At 39.2% G+C, this 15,441-nt stretch overlaps 1 protein-coding gene and 1 long non-coding RNA gene across 3 annotated transcripts in view; one reads left to right on the top strand and one right to left on the bottom strand.

Moving 5' to 3' along the window:
* Window positions 1-15,441, bottom strand: part of LOC116714327 (uncharacterized) — a 36,872-nt gene that overhangs the window by 14,446 nt on the left and 6,985 nt on the right. Inside the window, exons 5-11 of the mRNA XM_032554824.1 lie at window positions 11,308-11,622; window positions 10,843-11,097; window positions 7,137-7,451; window positions 6,672-6,926; window positions 5,779-6,096; window positions 5,314-5,568; window positions 4,423-4,737 (exon numbers count right to left, since the gene is read on the bottom strand). Of these exons, the coding sequence (XP_032410715.1) occupies window positions 4,423-4,737; window positions 5,314-5,568; window positions 5,779-6,096; window positions 6,672-6,926; window positions 7,137-7,451; window positions 10,843-11,097; window positions 11,308-11,622 (2,028 nt within the window). The remainder of the gene's footprint in view (window positions 1-4,422; window positions 4,738-5,313; window positions 5,569-5,778; window positions 6,097-6,671; window positions 6,927-7,136; window positions 7,452-10,842; window positions 11,098-11,307; window positions 11,623-15,441) is intronic.
* Window positions 984-2,019, top strand: LOC116714330 (uncharacterized). Of its 2 annotated transcripts, XR_004338039.1 has the most exons (3): window positions 984-1,200; window positions 1,270-1,346; window positions 1,416-2,019. It is a non-coding gene; the product is annotated as an uncharacterized LOC116714330 (long non-coding RNA). The 2 variants fall into 2 exon arrangements; XR_004338038.1 differs by having other exon boundaries at window positions 1,270-2,019.

Genomic DNA, 15,441 nt, shown 5'->3' with positions numbered 1-15,441 from the left:
AATTAAAGTCATAATGTCATCCATCTAAGGTGCAGAGCTCAGTTGAACCATCAGAATAGAGTCCTCTGGATTCTCCACTGTGGGTGGGATGGCAGAGAGTTTGGCTTTTTCATATTTCTTTTGCTTCCAAGTGAAGTAGAGACAAAGGCCAATTAAAGGAAGAACCACAGCAATACTACGCAATCCCAAAGTGAGCCGGATCTGTTTAAAGAGAAAAAAACTTCATTAGTTTAATTAAACTGATGAATTTTCACCAGTAGATTGTAAGATTGTATTTTCTGCTGGATGAACTCCAGCAGTTCTCACACCACAGGATGAGGTAATCTATGTGATTTATAGTAATTTTTAGTTGCTCATATACCAAAGCTGATCATTGTCGTTAGGGCTGCAATTTGCTATTTGACTGTGTCTTCTTAAACAAACTACAAACTTCTAATATAAACTAATTATTTATCTTTTCTCACTCACCACAGTAAGTTAAGTTCATCCCTTTAGAGGAATTACTGACTGGATTCTTGACTGAGCAGACCAGATGTCCTGAGATGTTTTGTCTCAGAACGATGATGTTGGTCTCAGTATTTCTAGAGAAGAGCTCAGAGTCTGTCAGTGTGTGTCCATCCAGAGCCCAGCTGTACTGAGGACTGTCACCTTGAGACACACAGGACACCTTCATCTGTCCCTGAGACAAACACTCAGGGACCAGCTGGACAGAGGACACAGGAGCTGTGAGAGAAACACATGAATAATTAATTACAGAACATAGCTATTTATTAATTCTGGTGGAAAACTGGGAAGTCTGTTGTAAGGTATTTTAATTTAATATAAGTAAAATGTGTATCTATTAGTGAGAGACATCTGAAGAGAGTTTTCAGAGCGCGGGGACTCATTCGGCGCAAGTCCTTTTCCGACTTGGCAGTTTTGGTAGAATTCATTAATAACCAGCTACAGTCCTCTGGACAGCTTCACGGTTACCGATGGATGTACGTGTAGTGGTATAGAAATATACATATTCCTATACAAATAGTTTCCAGGTGTGACGCTCCGGTTGGGTAAAGTGGGCGGGGTATATAAGCGGCCGCTGTGCCCAGTCAGACATGTGTCTTCCTCATCATCCACTGTGTGGCCCGCGTCTCTTGGGTTCCGGCGGAAGAAAAGGCAACATATCGCCAGTGTGGTGCATGCTGTTTTGATTCCCTGGTGGTAGGTTTCCTCTCTCCCTGCACTATTGCTGATCTTTGTTAGAAAATCTAAATTTAAGTATGATTGTAGGTGAAACGCTATTGTGCTGCTCTCCTCTGCTTCCTCGTTCAGCGAGTGTGTGTGTGCGTTTTTGCCTGGATTGACAGGTAAATAAATAACGCTCATTGGAAGCTCCAGTTTGTTGCAGTTCTGTCTAAAATGATTAACTTTCATAGGTCTCCCCATATTCGAACCATTGCTGCTCTTTTGGATCCCGGATTTTGCACGTCATCAAACTCGGACTGTGGTGGCGCCTACACGCCTTAATTGAAGCGGTGTTTGGGGTGTGGCATCGGCGCGCCGAGCTCGCCTCCTGCCGTGGCGTGACCAGAGCCACACCGGATCTTAATCTTTAACTTGGATTTTCTATTTTTTTTCTTTATTTAGTTTCCAGCCCTTTGGTTCCTTTAGATAATTGTTTATTTATCTGGGCGGATATTGTTTTTTCTTTTTGTATTAAGTTTAAGGTTGTTGTATTTGTTAACTGTTTTTCTTTTGTTTGCAGTTGCTGAGGTCCGGTGGCGGTGCTGGTGTGGTGACGGTGTCTCCCTCTTTTTTGTGCCGTGATTCCTGAGTTTGGGTTGTCTCACTGCGTCTGGTGCTTTTACGGTTTTTTTGTTTGCTGTGTTTGGTGGATGCCGTCCCTATAGTGGCCCCTTCTGCCGGTGACCTCAGCTACTATAGTTTTTTTCTGTTTTTCCTTAGTTTTTTTGTTGTAAAGAACTGGTTTTAAAAAGAGTTTTAAAAGAATTTAATAAATAGCTTTTTGTGTATTTGCAATTGCCTCAGATGTTTTAATTCATGCATAACCGAACCTGTGTGCTTTAAAAAAAAGAGGTAATATTCTCTGGGTGAAATTCCCAGGGTGGCGCTGTGAGCAACTTAATTGGGTTTAGAAATTTAAATTGCCCAATATTCTTGATTTTAACCTAGTCTCGCCACATACGCTAAATTGCATGTGCATGATATCCTCCTCTGGGACATCTCTGGACCGCAGAAAATGATATAAGTCGTCCTCCATAATCAATGTAGACACACTCCCCCACGTTTACCGCATAAAAACATGCCTTTCCCCCCAAAAAAAGTAACTCGCGATTTTTCAGAAATGTTATACTACTTCATGTTATGAAACAAAACTATGCAAAAGAGTTGAAACTAGAAAAAATTGAAAGATAAATATTTGATTACCTATAACAAATAGTTGCAGAATTTTCCATCCTGTGTTTTTTCCATTTCCATCAAACATTTCAAGTTCATAGTCACTGCTGTCAGTCTTTCTCAGGTCATTGATCCTGACTGATCCATCACTGGGAAAAAAGAGAATTCTGTCGTCCTTTTTAAGAACTATATTGTTATACCTCCAATATAGTATCACAGAGTTATTAGTATGCCATTGCAATCTTTGTATTTCTGACACGTTGTCCACCAGCTGAATGTCTACTGCTCCTCCCAAAACTCCAAAACACTGAGCTCCATTTTGTCTGCCGTCACAGAAAGGTTTCACCTCTTAAAGGAAGAACAAGAATAAGAATAAATAGTGTATTTATCTATGTTTATTTCTTTACAAAAAAAAGTTACTCAGTTTGTAAAAGTAGATTTTCATTGCAAGTAAACAAACAAAGTATTTCGGTTTTAATTGATGTCATTTTACAAAAACATAAAATAATAATAACAGTAATTATAATTGCTCTAACAATAATAATAATAATAATAATAATAATAATATTTAATTCAAAGATTAAACACATTTTAATCTTTGACTCTTTTAATCTTTAATTAATCCTGTTGAAAAAATGAACCAGATAACTAAATCAATCATCTGAAAACTGGATCCTAACTCAAATAAATATAAAGTCTAATTGTTTAATTGGCTTGTTTTTAGCAATTTGCTTTGACTTAAAGTTTATCTTAAATTCTTAATAACTAAAGAGGAACAAAAAGAACAAGTTATGCTTTTTTATAAAGTAACCATTACATTTATATACTTCTATCACCAAATTTACATTTGCTTTCAGGTAAATAGTGAAAATTAAAACCAAATTAGCCAAAGTTGAACAACTTCCACAAATTTCAATCACGTGTAACAAGTTTTAACATTTCTTATAGACCCTTTGATGGAGACCAGGGACTCCATCCCTATTGAGTATTGATATTTATTTACAGAACAAGTACTTTTAGTTTCATTTCTTTATTCCAGTTTATTTGTGTTGCGTTAATTGGGTTGTACCTTTCTGGTGTGTCTCCTTAGAGGGGTGGAGCATACCATGTGAACTAAGAAGGGTAATACTCTGAAAGTTATATTAAGTCTGATTTAATTTCTTGATTGACTTTAGGATTAGTTTGTTTCTAATTTGCATGCATGTAAATATTTATTTGTACCATTTATTTTGTGTTGGGTTTGTAAATTATTTATTGTTTTTTGTCACCTCTTTCGCCTGGTGTGGGTGGAAGTGGCCCAGGGATAAAGCCAGGCTGCTTTGCTTCGCAGTCTAAAATGGGTGTCGGTGTACTGGTGACCTGCAGCACCAATAAAGCTATTTCCACCATATCTTGTTGCCTTGCCTCCCCTCCTTTCAACGCAGTGCCACCATCGGAAAGTGACAGACCCACTTAGCTATTTGTCTCCCAATTGAAGTGCAGTTAATGAATATGCAACCTAGAAGCAAACAAACAAATAATAAACCACTAAAATGAACTAATTTATCATTCCACACTCACCACAGTAAGTTAAGTTCATTCCTCCGGAGGAGTTACTGACAGGATTCTTGACTGAACAGACCAGATGTCCTGAGATGTTTTGTCTCAGAACGATGATGTTGGTCTCAAGTATTTCTAGAGAAGAGCTCAGAGTCTGTCAGTGTGTGTCCATCCAGAGCCCAGCTGTACTGAGGACTGTCTCCTTGAGACACACAGGACACCTTCATGTGTCCCTGAGACAAACACTCAGTGACCAGCTGGACAGAGGACACAGGAGCTGAGAGAGAATCACATGAAAAATTAATTACAGAAAATAGCTTAATTTTTAATTTGGTGGAAAACTAGAAAGTACAGAATACAATATTGAGGTTTGGTGTAAAATATTTTTTATTTAATATAAGTTAAATGGTATCTATGTCCTGTTGTGAAATGAAACAATGTTAAAGAGTAAAAAATGAACACATTGAAAAATAAATATTTGATTACCTATAACAAATAGTTGCAGAGTTTTCCATCCTGTGTTTTTTCCATTTCCATCAAACATTTCAAGTTTATATTCACCGCTGTCAGTCCTTCTCAGGTCATTGATCCTGACTGATCCATCATTGGCAAAAAAGGGAATTCTGTTGTTTTTTGGACTAACAACGTTGTTATTCTTCCAATATAGTATCCTAGAGTTATTAATTTTCCATAAGAATCTGGGTATTTCTGACACGTTGTCCATCAGCTGAACGTCTACTGCTCCTCCCAAAACTCCAAAACACTGAGCTCCATTTTGTCTGCCATCACAGGAAGTTTTCACTGTTTAAATAAAAAACAAGCATTAGGATGACAAATAAGAATAATTAGTGTATTCATTTTATTGTTATTATAATGTTTTTACAAATGAAGGTATTCTCTTAGCCACTGGACTACAAATAATAATATGAAAATTAATCATTGTAATACTTTTTAGTTATTTTAGATTCAGGGATCTGTTTTTGTACCCCAAAATCACATTGTTTTAGCAAAAATCACACAAAGTCACTATTCAGCTCCTTATCAATATATGCAAAGGACAAACCTACCCATTTGTTGCATTTCTGATTAGGCTAGGGCAAGTAAATAATATTTTTCATGGATCATTAAATCATGTGATCAGGGCAAAAAAATGTTGTCAAGCTTTTCTTTGTTGTAGCGGGTCATAAAGTAGATTTTCATCATGAAAACAGACACAACATTTTGATTTTAATTGATGTTGTGTGTAAAAACATAAAAAAATAAAATAATAATAATAATAAAGGAATTCAATTCAAAGATTAAAAATATTAATTTAATACATTAGCTACTAGACATATCATCCGAAAACTTAATACTAATAATATTTTTCTTACTCACCACAGACAGCTATGTTCATCTCTTCGGAGGAATTACTGACTGGATTCCTGACTGAGCAGACCAGATGTCCTGAGATGTTTCGTCTCAGAACGATGATGTTGGTCTCAATATTTCTAGAGAAGAGCTCAGAGTCTGTCAGTGTGTGTCCATCCAGAGCCCAGCTGTACTGAGGACTGTCACCTTGAGACACACAGGACACCTTCATGTGTCCCTGAGACAAACACTTAGGAACCAGCTGGACAGAGGATACAGGAGCTGAGAGAGAAACACATGAAAAATTATTTACAGAAAACAGCTTAATTTTTAATTTGGTGGAAAACTAGAAAGTACAGAATACAACATTGAGGTTTGGTGTAAAATATTTTTTATTTAATATAAGTAAAATGTGTATCTACGTCCTGTTGTGAAATGAAACAATGTTAAAGACTAAAAAATGAACACATTGAAAAATAAATATTTGATTACCTATAACAAATAGTTGCAGAGTTTTCCATCCTGTGTTTTTTCCATTTCCATCAAACATTTCAAGTTTATATTCACCGCTGTCAGTCCTTCTCAGGTCATTGATCCTGACTGATCCATTACTGGGAAAAAAGGGAATTCTGTCGTCCTTTTTAAGAACTATATTGTTATTGCTCCAATATAGTATCACAGACTTATTAGTATTCCATTTGAATTTGGTTATTTCTGACACGTTGTCCATCAGCTGAACGTCTACTGCTCCTCCCAAAACTCCAAAACACTGAGCTCCATTTTGTCTGCCGTCACAGGAAGTTTTCACCTCTTAAATTAAAAACAAGCATTAAGATGACAAATAAGAATAATTAGTGTATTCATTTTATTATTATTATAATGTTTTTTTACAAATGAAGGTATTCTCTTAGCCACTGGACTACAAATAATAAAATGAAAAATAATCATTGTAATACTTTTTAGTTATTTTAGATTCAGGGATCTGTTTTTGTACCCCAAAATCACATTGTTTTAGCAAAAATCACACAAAGTCACTATTCTGCTCCTTATCAATATATGCAAAGGACAAACCTACTCATTTGTTGCATTTCTGATTAGGCTAGGGCAAGTAAATAATAATTTTCATGGATCATTAAATCATGTGATCAGGGCAAAAAAAATTTTGTCAAGCTTTTCTTTGTTGTAGTGTCCATAAAGTAGATTTTCATCATGAAAACAGACACAATATCTTGATTTTAATTGATGTTGTTTGTAAAAACATTTAAAAAAATAATAATAATAATAATAAAGGAATTCAATTCAAAGATTAAAAATATTAAGTTAATACATTAGCTACTACTCATATCATCTGAAAACTTAATACTAATAATATTTTTCTTACTCACCACAGACAGCTATGTTCATCTCTTCGGAGGAATTACTGACAGGATTCTTGACTGAGCAGACCAGATGTCCTGAGATGTTTTGTCTCAGAACGATGATGTTGGTCTCAGTATTTCTAGAGAAGAGCTCAGAGTCTGTCAGTGTGTGTCCATCCAGAGCCCAGCTGTACTGAGGACTGTCACCTTGAGACACACAGGACACCTTCATGTGTCCCTGAGACAAACACTCAGTGACAAGCTGGACAGAGGATACAGGAGCTGTGAGAGAAACACGTGAAAAATCATTTACAGAAAACAGTTTAATTTTTAATTTTGGTGGAAAACTGGAAAGTACAAAAGACAAACTGAAGCACGTTGTAAAATATTTTTTATTTAATATAAGTAAAATGTGTATCTATGTCCTGTTGTGAAATGAAACAATGTAAAAGGGTAAAAAGTGACAAATTTGGAATAGAAATATTTGATTACCTTTAACAAATAGTTGCAGAGTTTTCCATCCTGTGATTTTTCCATTTCCATCAAACATTTCAAGTTTATATTCACCGCTGTCAGTCCTTCTCAGGTCATTGATCCTGACTGATCCATTACTGGGAAAAAAGGGAATTCTGTCGTCCTTTTTAAGAACTACATTATACCTCCAATATAGTATCCTATATTTATTCTTTTTCCATAAGAATCTGGGTATTTCTGACACGTTGTCCATCAGCTGAACGTCTACTGCTCCTCCCAAAACTCCTAAACACTGAGCTTCATTTTGTCTGCCGTCACAGGAAGTTTTCACCTCTTAAATAAAAAACAAGCATTAGGATGACGAATAAGAATAATTAGTGTATTCATTTTATTAGTCTTATAATATTTTTTACAAATGAAGGTATTCTCTTAGCCACTGGACTACTAATAATAATATGAAAATTAATCATTGTAATACTTTTTAGTTATTTTAGATTCAGGGATCTGTTTTTGTACCCCAAAATCACATTGTTTTAGCAAAAATCACACAAAGTCACTATTCAGCTCCTTATCAATATATGCAAAGGACAAACCTACCCATTGTTTGCATTTCTGATTAGGCTAGGACAAGTAAATAATAATTTTCATGGATCATTAAATCATGTGATCAGGGCAAAATAAATTTGTCAAGCTTTTGTTTGTTGTAGCGGGTCATAAAGTAGATTTTCATCATGAAAACAGACACAATATCTTGATTTTAATTGATGTTCTTTGTAAAAACATCAAAAAATAAAAATAATAATAATAAAGGAATTCAATTCAAAGATTAATTGAATCGAAAAGATTCAATTAAAAGATTGACTCTTTTCAAGTTTAAAAATAAGACCCAATGAAAAGATTAATTGACCCAAGATGTCGACTCTTTCGCCATCTTGTCGAAAGAGTCGACAAGATGGCGGCGCGAGTAAACACAGCGGCTTTGTGCTCACCGACTCGAAGTTTGTCTTTTCCACTTTGCTCGGTTAAAAACACCTACAACCGACAAAATTTACTGACCATTGGTCAAGCAATCGGGGAAAGTCTGCCACAGGAGCTTTTCCGTGTCCACAACATTCCGGTCGATATTGCACGGACACCGGGCTCTCCCTGGATTACAATCCCAGTATCTACGACAGGGCGACGGCGCAGAGATCGTAAACAAAAGAGGGGGTGTTGTAGCTCGGCCGTGGGACTCCTGCATGATACTATCAGCAACAACCAGAACAAGTACCCCCAGGCTGTTCACATCATCTCTGGGGACTTTAATCATGCTGATCTGAAATCAGTCCTCCCCAAATTCCATCAACACGTAAAGTGCACAACCAGGGGTGATAAAACTCTGGACAAGCTGTACACAAACATCAGACAAGCATACAGGGCTAAACCCTTAGCACACCATGGCCAGTCTGATCACGTGTCCCTGCTACTGATCCCTGCTTACACCCCCCTGCGGAAACGTGTCCCCATTACAACCCGGACTGTCACCATCTGGCCTGAGGATGCCTCTCACCAACTATAGGACTGCTTCCAGAGAACTGACTGGGAGGTTTTTGCACATCAGGACCTGGAGAACTACACCTCAGCAGTCTTGGACTACATCAGGTTCTGCACAGACAATGTCACCAGGAGCAGACTCATGAGGATCTATCCGAATAGGAAACCCTGGATGACTAAGGAGTTCCGGGGCCTCTTGAAAGCCAGGAACGCTGCTTTCAGGTCTGGGGACAAAGCACTCTACAGTTCTGCCAGAGCCAACCTGAGAAGAGGCATCTGCCAAGCTAAGGCATCATACAGAGGGAGAATAGAGAAGCAGCTCAGGAGCAACAACACCAGGCAGGTGTGGCAGGGTGTCCAGCACATGACAAGCTACAGATCCAGCAACCAGCCATGCACGGAGGGAACCACTTCCCTGGCAGAGGAGATGAATATCTTCTTTGCCCGCTTTGAGGCGACACCTACCACAGCTCCATCACAGCTGCCTGTCCACAGCAGCTCTGCTCTCACAGTAGAGGAGTGTGAGGTGAGGCAGGTGATGAGGAAGGTGAACCCAAGGAAGGCTGCGGGACCTGACGGTGTGTCGGGACGGGTGCTTAAAGGCTGTGCAGACCAACTGGCTGGAATCTTCACAAAGATTTTTAACCAGTCCCTGTCTCAAGCCACTGTCCCTCCCTGCCTAAAGTCCTCTACCATTGTCCCCCTGCCAAAAAGAACCAACATCAACACCCTGAATGACTACCGTCCAGTGGCACTCACACCGATCATCATGAAGTGCTTCGAGAGACTGGTGCGGAGTCACATCCTCGCTGGCCTGCCTGCTGAGCTGGACCCTCTCCAATTTGCCTACAAAGCAAAGAGGTCCACAGAGGACGCTGTATCCACAGCACTTCATGCTGCCCTGACCCACGTAGAGAAGCAGGGGAGCTACGTCAGAATGCTCTTCGTGGACTTCAGCTCAGCATTTAATACTATACTTCCCCAACGTCTGGTGTCCAAGCTAGCAAACCTTGGGCTCCCATCAGCCACCTGCAGTTGGATCCTGGACTTCCTAACAGGTCGCTCCAGAGGGTCAGACTGGGCCCCCACACCTCCACTGCTCTGAGCCTGAACACCGGATCGCCACAGGGTTGCGTGCTCAGCCCACTTCTCTACACCCTCTACACTCATGACTGTGTCTCCAACCACCTCAGCAACAAGATCATAAAGTTTGCAGATGACACGACTGTTGTTGGTCTCATCTCAGGCGGGAAAGGGGAGCTGGAGTACAGGGATGAGGTGAAGCGGCTGTCAGAGTGGTGCAAAGTCAATAACCTGCTCCTCAACACCTCCAAAACAAAGGAGCTGGTGATCGACTTCAGGAAGAACAAAACGGACATCCAGCCTCTCACCATCAGTGGGACCTGTGTGGAGAGGGTCCCAGTGGTCAGGTTTCTGGGCATGGAGTTGGAGGACAAGCTAACCTGGAGCACCAACTCCAAGGAGCTGTTGAAGAAGGCACAGCAGAGACTGTACTTTCTGAGAATACTCAAGAAGAACCGTCTCCCCTCAGACCTGCTGCAGGCCTTCTATCACTGCTCCATAGAGAGTGTGCTCACGTACAGTCTGTGTGTCTGGTATGGCAGTAGCACATCCGCGGACAAGAAGGCGCTCCAGAGGGTTGTTAGGGCAGCAGAGAGAACCATAGGCTGCCCCCTCCCCACTATGGAACAGATTTACACTTCCAGGCTCCACAAGAAAGTTTTGGACATTTTAAATGACTCTTCACACCCTGGCCAGCTGCTGCCATCAGGCAAGAGATACAGAGAAATAAAAACCAGGACAAATCGCCTAAAAAAACAGTTTTTACCCGAAGGCAATCATGGCACTAAATTCAAAGACATAAGAACTTCTGCTCTTGACACCACTTTGTTAACAATGTAAATTCTGTTGCGACACCTCCAAGCGCTGCGACCATCTTCTGATGTCTATTTATTTCTCATTTTGTACTATTTATTTCTTTATCTTTGTATGTTATGTATATACACATAACCTGCATCTCAACTCGAGTCGAGCAAATCTCAATCTCGTTGTAATCTGTTGATGACAATGACAAATAAATCTTATCTTATCTTAAAAATACTAATTGAATACATTAACTACTAGACATATTATCTGAAAACTGGATACTAATAATATTTTTCTTACTCACCACAGACAGCTATGTTCATCTCTTCGGAGGAATTACTGACTGGATTCTTGACTGAGCAGACCAGATGTCCTGAGATGTTTCGTCTCAGAACGATGATGTTGGTCTCAGTATTTCTAGAGAAGAGCTCAGAGTCTGTCAGGTTGTGTCCATCCAGAGCCCAGCTGTACTGAGGACTGTCACCTTGAGACACACAGGACACCTTCATCTGTCCCTGAGATAAACACTTAGGGACCAACTGGACAGAGGACACAGCAGCTGTGAGAGAAACACAAGAAAAATTATTTACAGAAAACAGTTTAATTTTTAATTTTGGTGGAAAACTGGAAAGTACAGATGACAAACTGAAGTACGTTGTAAAATATTTTTTATTTAATATAAGTAAAATGTGTATCTACGTCCTGTTGTGAAATGAAACAATGTAAAAGAGTAAAAAGTGAAAAATTTGGAATAGAAATATTTGATTACCTATAACAAATAGTTGCAGAGTTTTCCGTCCTGTGATTTTTCCATTTCCATCAAACATTTCAAGTTTATATTCACCGCTGTCAGTCCTTCTCAGGTCATTGATCCTGACTGATCCATTACTGGGAAAAAAGGGAATTCTGCCATCCTTTTTAAGAACTACATTATACCTCCAATATAGTATCACAGAGTTATTAGTGTTCCATAAGAATCTGGGTATTTCTGACACGTTGTCCACCAGCTGAACGTCTACTGCTCCTCCCAAAACTCCAAAACACTGAGCTCCATTTTGTCTGCCGTCACAGGAAGGTTTCCCCGCTTAAAGAAGCAACAAGAATAAGTGTATATAGTGCTTAAATAGTGCTCAAGTGCTTTAAAAAACAAGACTATTATTACTTTCTGAGGATGCTACACTGAAAGGTTTAACAAGACTGTAGACATTACTTGTGTTCATGGATGTCAGAAAGAGTATCCAACTGCAGATGTCACTATTGAAATTGAAAGCTAAGTTTTAATGTTGACTGTTGGAGTTTTGAGTCAGTTAGCTTATGATGTTAACCTTGGGGAAGATTTACCAGTCCTAGACAGTCTGGTTCAAGAAAACTCTGTGGCATATTCTTGTGCTGACATCACATATCGGAGGAAATAAATTTAGGACATCAAAACAACAATGTAGACAGGAGAAAAATAAAAACAAAAGCAGGTCAAAACCTCCTGAACCTGCATTGCCATTAACTCCATGTATTGATCTCCAGTGGCAAGTTCCTGATAACTTTAAAGAGAGTCAAGAAAATAATCCATCTTTTAAACCTCTCTTTAATAAAGCATACAAAGATGGTGAAAAAGAGAGTACTGTGGCGTTCAAGTTTAGCAGGAGAGCCTTTCATTATAAAGGATAAACTTTTGTATCTAGCAGACATTGATGAGCCCAGACTTGTTGTGCCAAAAGAATACCATTCAGTAATTCTGTATTTGGGTCACACTGTACCATGGTCAGGGCACCTAGGACAGGCAAAGATGTATAATTGCTCAGTGTTTTTGTTGGCCAGGATTATATAAAGATGTGGTTGAATACTGCAAAACATGTCATGACTGTCAGTTAGTAGCCCCCACTAAAGTTTCAGATAGTTGCAGACTTTACCAATAATGACTGTTCCTTATGAGAGAATCGCCATGGATGTCATAGGTCCTTTACCTAAGAGCAGTAATGGCCATAAATATGTGTTAGTCATCTGTGATTATGCAACCAGATATCCAGATGTTTATCCATTACATTGTCACAAGTGATAAAAACTCTTTATGATCAACTGGGTGTAAAAGGTATTCGTACTACTCCATACCACCCAGAAACCGATGGTTTGGTAGAACAATTTAATGGTACATTAAAGCAAATGTTGAGAAAGTTTATTGATGATACTGGCAAAAACTGGGATAAATGGTTGCCTTTTCTTTTGTTTGCATACAGAGAAGTACCACAAGCTTCAACTGGTTTTTCTCCTTTTGAGTTGTTTTATGGGAGACAGGTTTAGAGGCCCTTTGGACATGCTGAAGGAGAACTGGGTGGCTGGAGCGGCATCTGTATCCAGTGAAATGGCTTCACCAACAACAAACATCATCTCCTACATACTGCAAATGAGAGACAAACTGGAAAAATACAGAGAACAAGTTAAAGACCATATGCAGAAGGCCCAACACAAGCAAAAGTTATGGTATGACAGACATGCCCGTGAAAGAGAGCTGAAGACTGGCCAGAAAGGTTTAGTACTTTTGCCCAGTGGACCAAGTAAGTTGCTAGCTAAATGGCAAGGACCCTACACTGTGGTTAGAAGAGCAGGTCCAGTGACTTATGAAATTATCTGTCCAGAAAAACAAAAGTCAAAGCAACTGCTCCATGTAAATCTGTTAAAGGAGTATTATGAAAGAAATGTTCCAGAAATGGATGTGAAGCAGATCCAGATTGTACAAAATGGTCAGCTGAAGACAGTGCCATGTTGAAGGATGGAGGAGATGAAATGAGTCCATGCAGAGAATTGGCCAAAGTAGAGGCTCCAAAGCATCTGACTCATGATCAGTGGGAACAGCTGGGTGAGATTAAAAAATCTTTTCCATCCCTGTCTGCAGATGTAAATGGGCGAACTGATGTCATAATACACAAGATAACTTTGAAAGATACAACACCTGTTCATCTTAAGCCTTACAGGATTCCAGAACAAATGATGGCACCACTGAAAAAGGAGGCCCAGACTGATGCTGGAAATGGGAGTGATAGAGCCATCAAGAAGCGAGTGGTCAAATCCCATTGTGCTTGTTCCTAAGAAGGACTCAACTCAACTTCGCTTTTGTTCTGACTTAAGAAAGCTAAACAGCATTTCTTGTTTTGATTCTTACCCCATGCCATGCATTGATGAGCTACTAGAAAGACTGGGGAAGGCCAAATACATCACAACCTTAGATCTATGTAAAGGTTACTGGCAAGTGCCTTTAGATCCATCCTGTAAAGAATACACAGCATTTCAGATTCTAGGCATGGGTTTATTCCATTATACTGTTCTACCATTTGGTCTTCATGGGGCACCAGCTACCTTTCAAAGGTTGGTGGACATTATCCTTAATGATTGTTCAAAGTTTGCTGTGGCCTACCTGGATAATGTTGTGATCTACAGTGAGACTTGGGAGGATCACCTACAACATCTCAAGGCTGTGATGGCAAAGATCCAGAATGCTGGTCTCACTCTGAATGTGAGCAAGTGTACATGGGCACAAGAAGAAGTCAAATATCTGGATTACATTGTTGGCCATGGACAAATAAAGCCACAACTTGAAAAAGTAAAAGCCATTCAAGCAATCCCCAGACCCAAAACAAAGAAGCAAGTGAGATCATTAGCTTAGTTGGGTGGTATAGGAGATTTATACCCCATCAACTTGAGCAGCCCCTCTGACCGAGTTAACAAAAAAGTCTATTTCTAAAATCATGTGGAAGGATGACTGTGAACATGCATTTCAATCTTTAAAGAAACTGATCTGTTAAGCTCCTGTTTTGCAGAATCCTAACTTTTCAAAGCCATTTGTTGTTCATGTGGATGCTTTAAATGTTGGTCTTGGAGCAGAGCTGGCTCAGGGAGAAGCTGGTGAAGAAAAACCTGTAATTTTCTTAAGTAAAAACATGTTTGACTGGGATAAAACGTACTCCACAGTAGAAAAGGAAGGACTTGCAATAAAGTGGGCTTTGGACTCTTTAAAATATTACCTCCTAGGAAGGGAGTTTATTTTGCAAACCAAGCACAGACATCTGAAGTGGATGCACTCCAAGCAGCATCAGAATGCATGGATATTACGTTGGTGCCTTGCCCTTCAGCCATACCAGTTCACCATCCAGCATTGTCCAGCTAATAAGAAAGATCTTATTGCTGCCTACTTTTCTCGTTTGCCTGAGTTTTGTGAACCAGAAGGTGGAGGAAATTAGTAAATGTTAAGAAGCAATAAGGTTTTCTGTAATGTTTGAATTCTAGCATGTGTGTATATGATCCTTTGTCTGTGAAATGTTTGTTACCGTTTGGGTGTGTCCATGTAGTGACCATCTAGGAACCCTACTAAGGAAGAGGCCTGCCTCAAACCCAGCTCTTTAATGGAGGGAGCAGTGATAGCTGGAGTTTGATTGGCTGGAGGTAAACTGAGAAGGCAGGGATAACCAGTATATAGGTGGACTGCTGACTGTAGCAGGGGCTGTCTGATGGGAAAACTGCCATTTTGAACTGTGCTATGATGCTGGAGGCCTAATAAACCAGCTTTGATTGTTGTACAGCCAGGTTTGCTCATTTATTTATTTATTTTTTAAACTTTTTAAAATTTTGATTTGTAATTAATTTTGCACCATTTCCAATACATTTGCATGTACAGATGTGATGGAGCTTTACTCAACTTTACTTTCAGACCTGAAACCATTCCACACAATGTTAAAACCATGCCAACCAAGCTTGGAATGGTTCCAGGTCTCAAAATAATACGAAAATCACTTTTTGTGGACAAAATAGTAATTACAACATGGTGTCCAAATAAATTTAATGCCACCAAAAATCCTAGTGTGCTACACTTGTCTAGAAAAGATAAAAAGGTTATTTACAGGGGGTCAGCTGCACC

This window comes from Xiphophorus hellerii, chromosome 23, assembly GCF_003331165.1.
Source record: "Xiphophorus hellerii strain 12219 chromosome 23, Xiphophorus_hellerii-4.1, whole genome shotgun sequence".
In the NCBI taxonomy this organism is placed as follows: Eukaryota; Metazoa; Chordata; class Actinopteri; order Cyprinodontiformes; family Poeciliidae; genus Xiphophorus; species Xiphophorus hellerii.
This window is presented reverse-complemented; position numbering and strand designations above follow the sequence as displayed.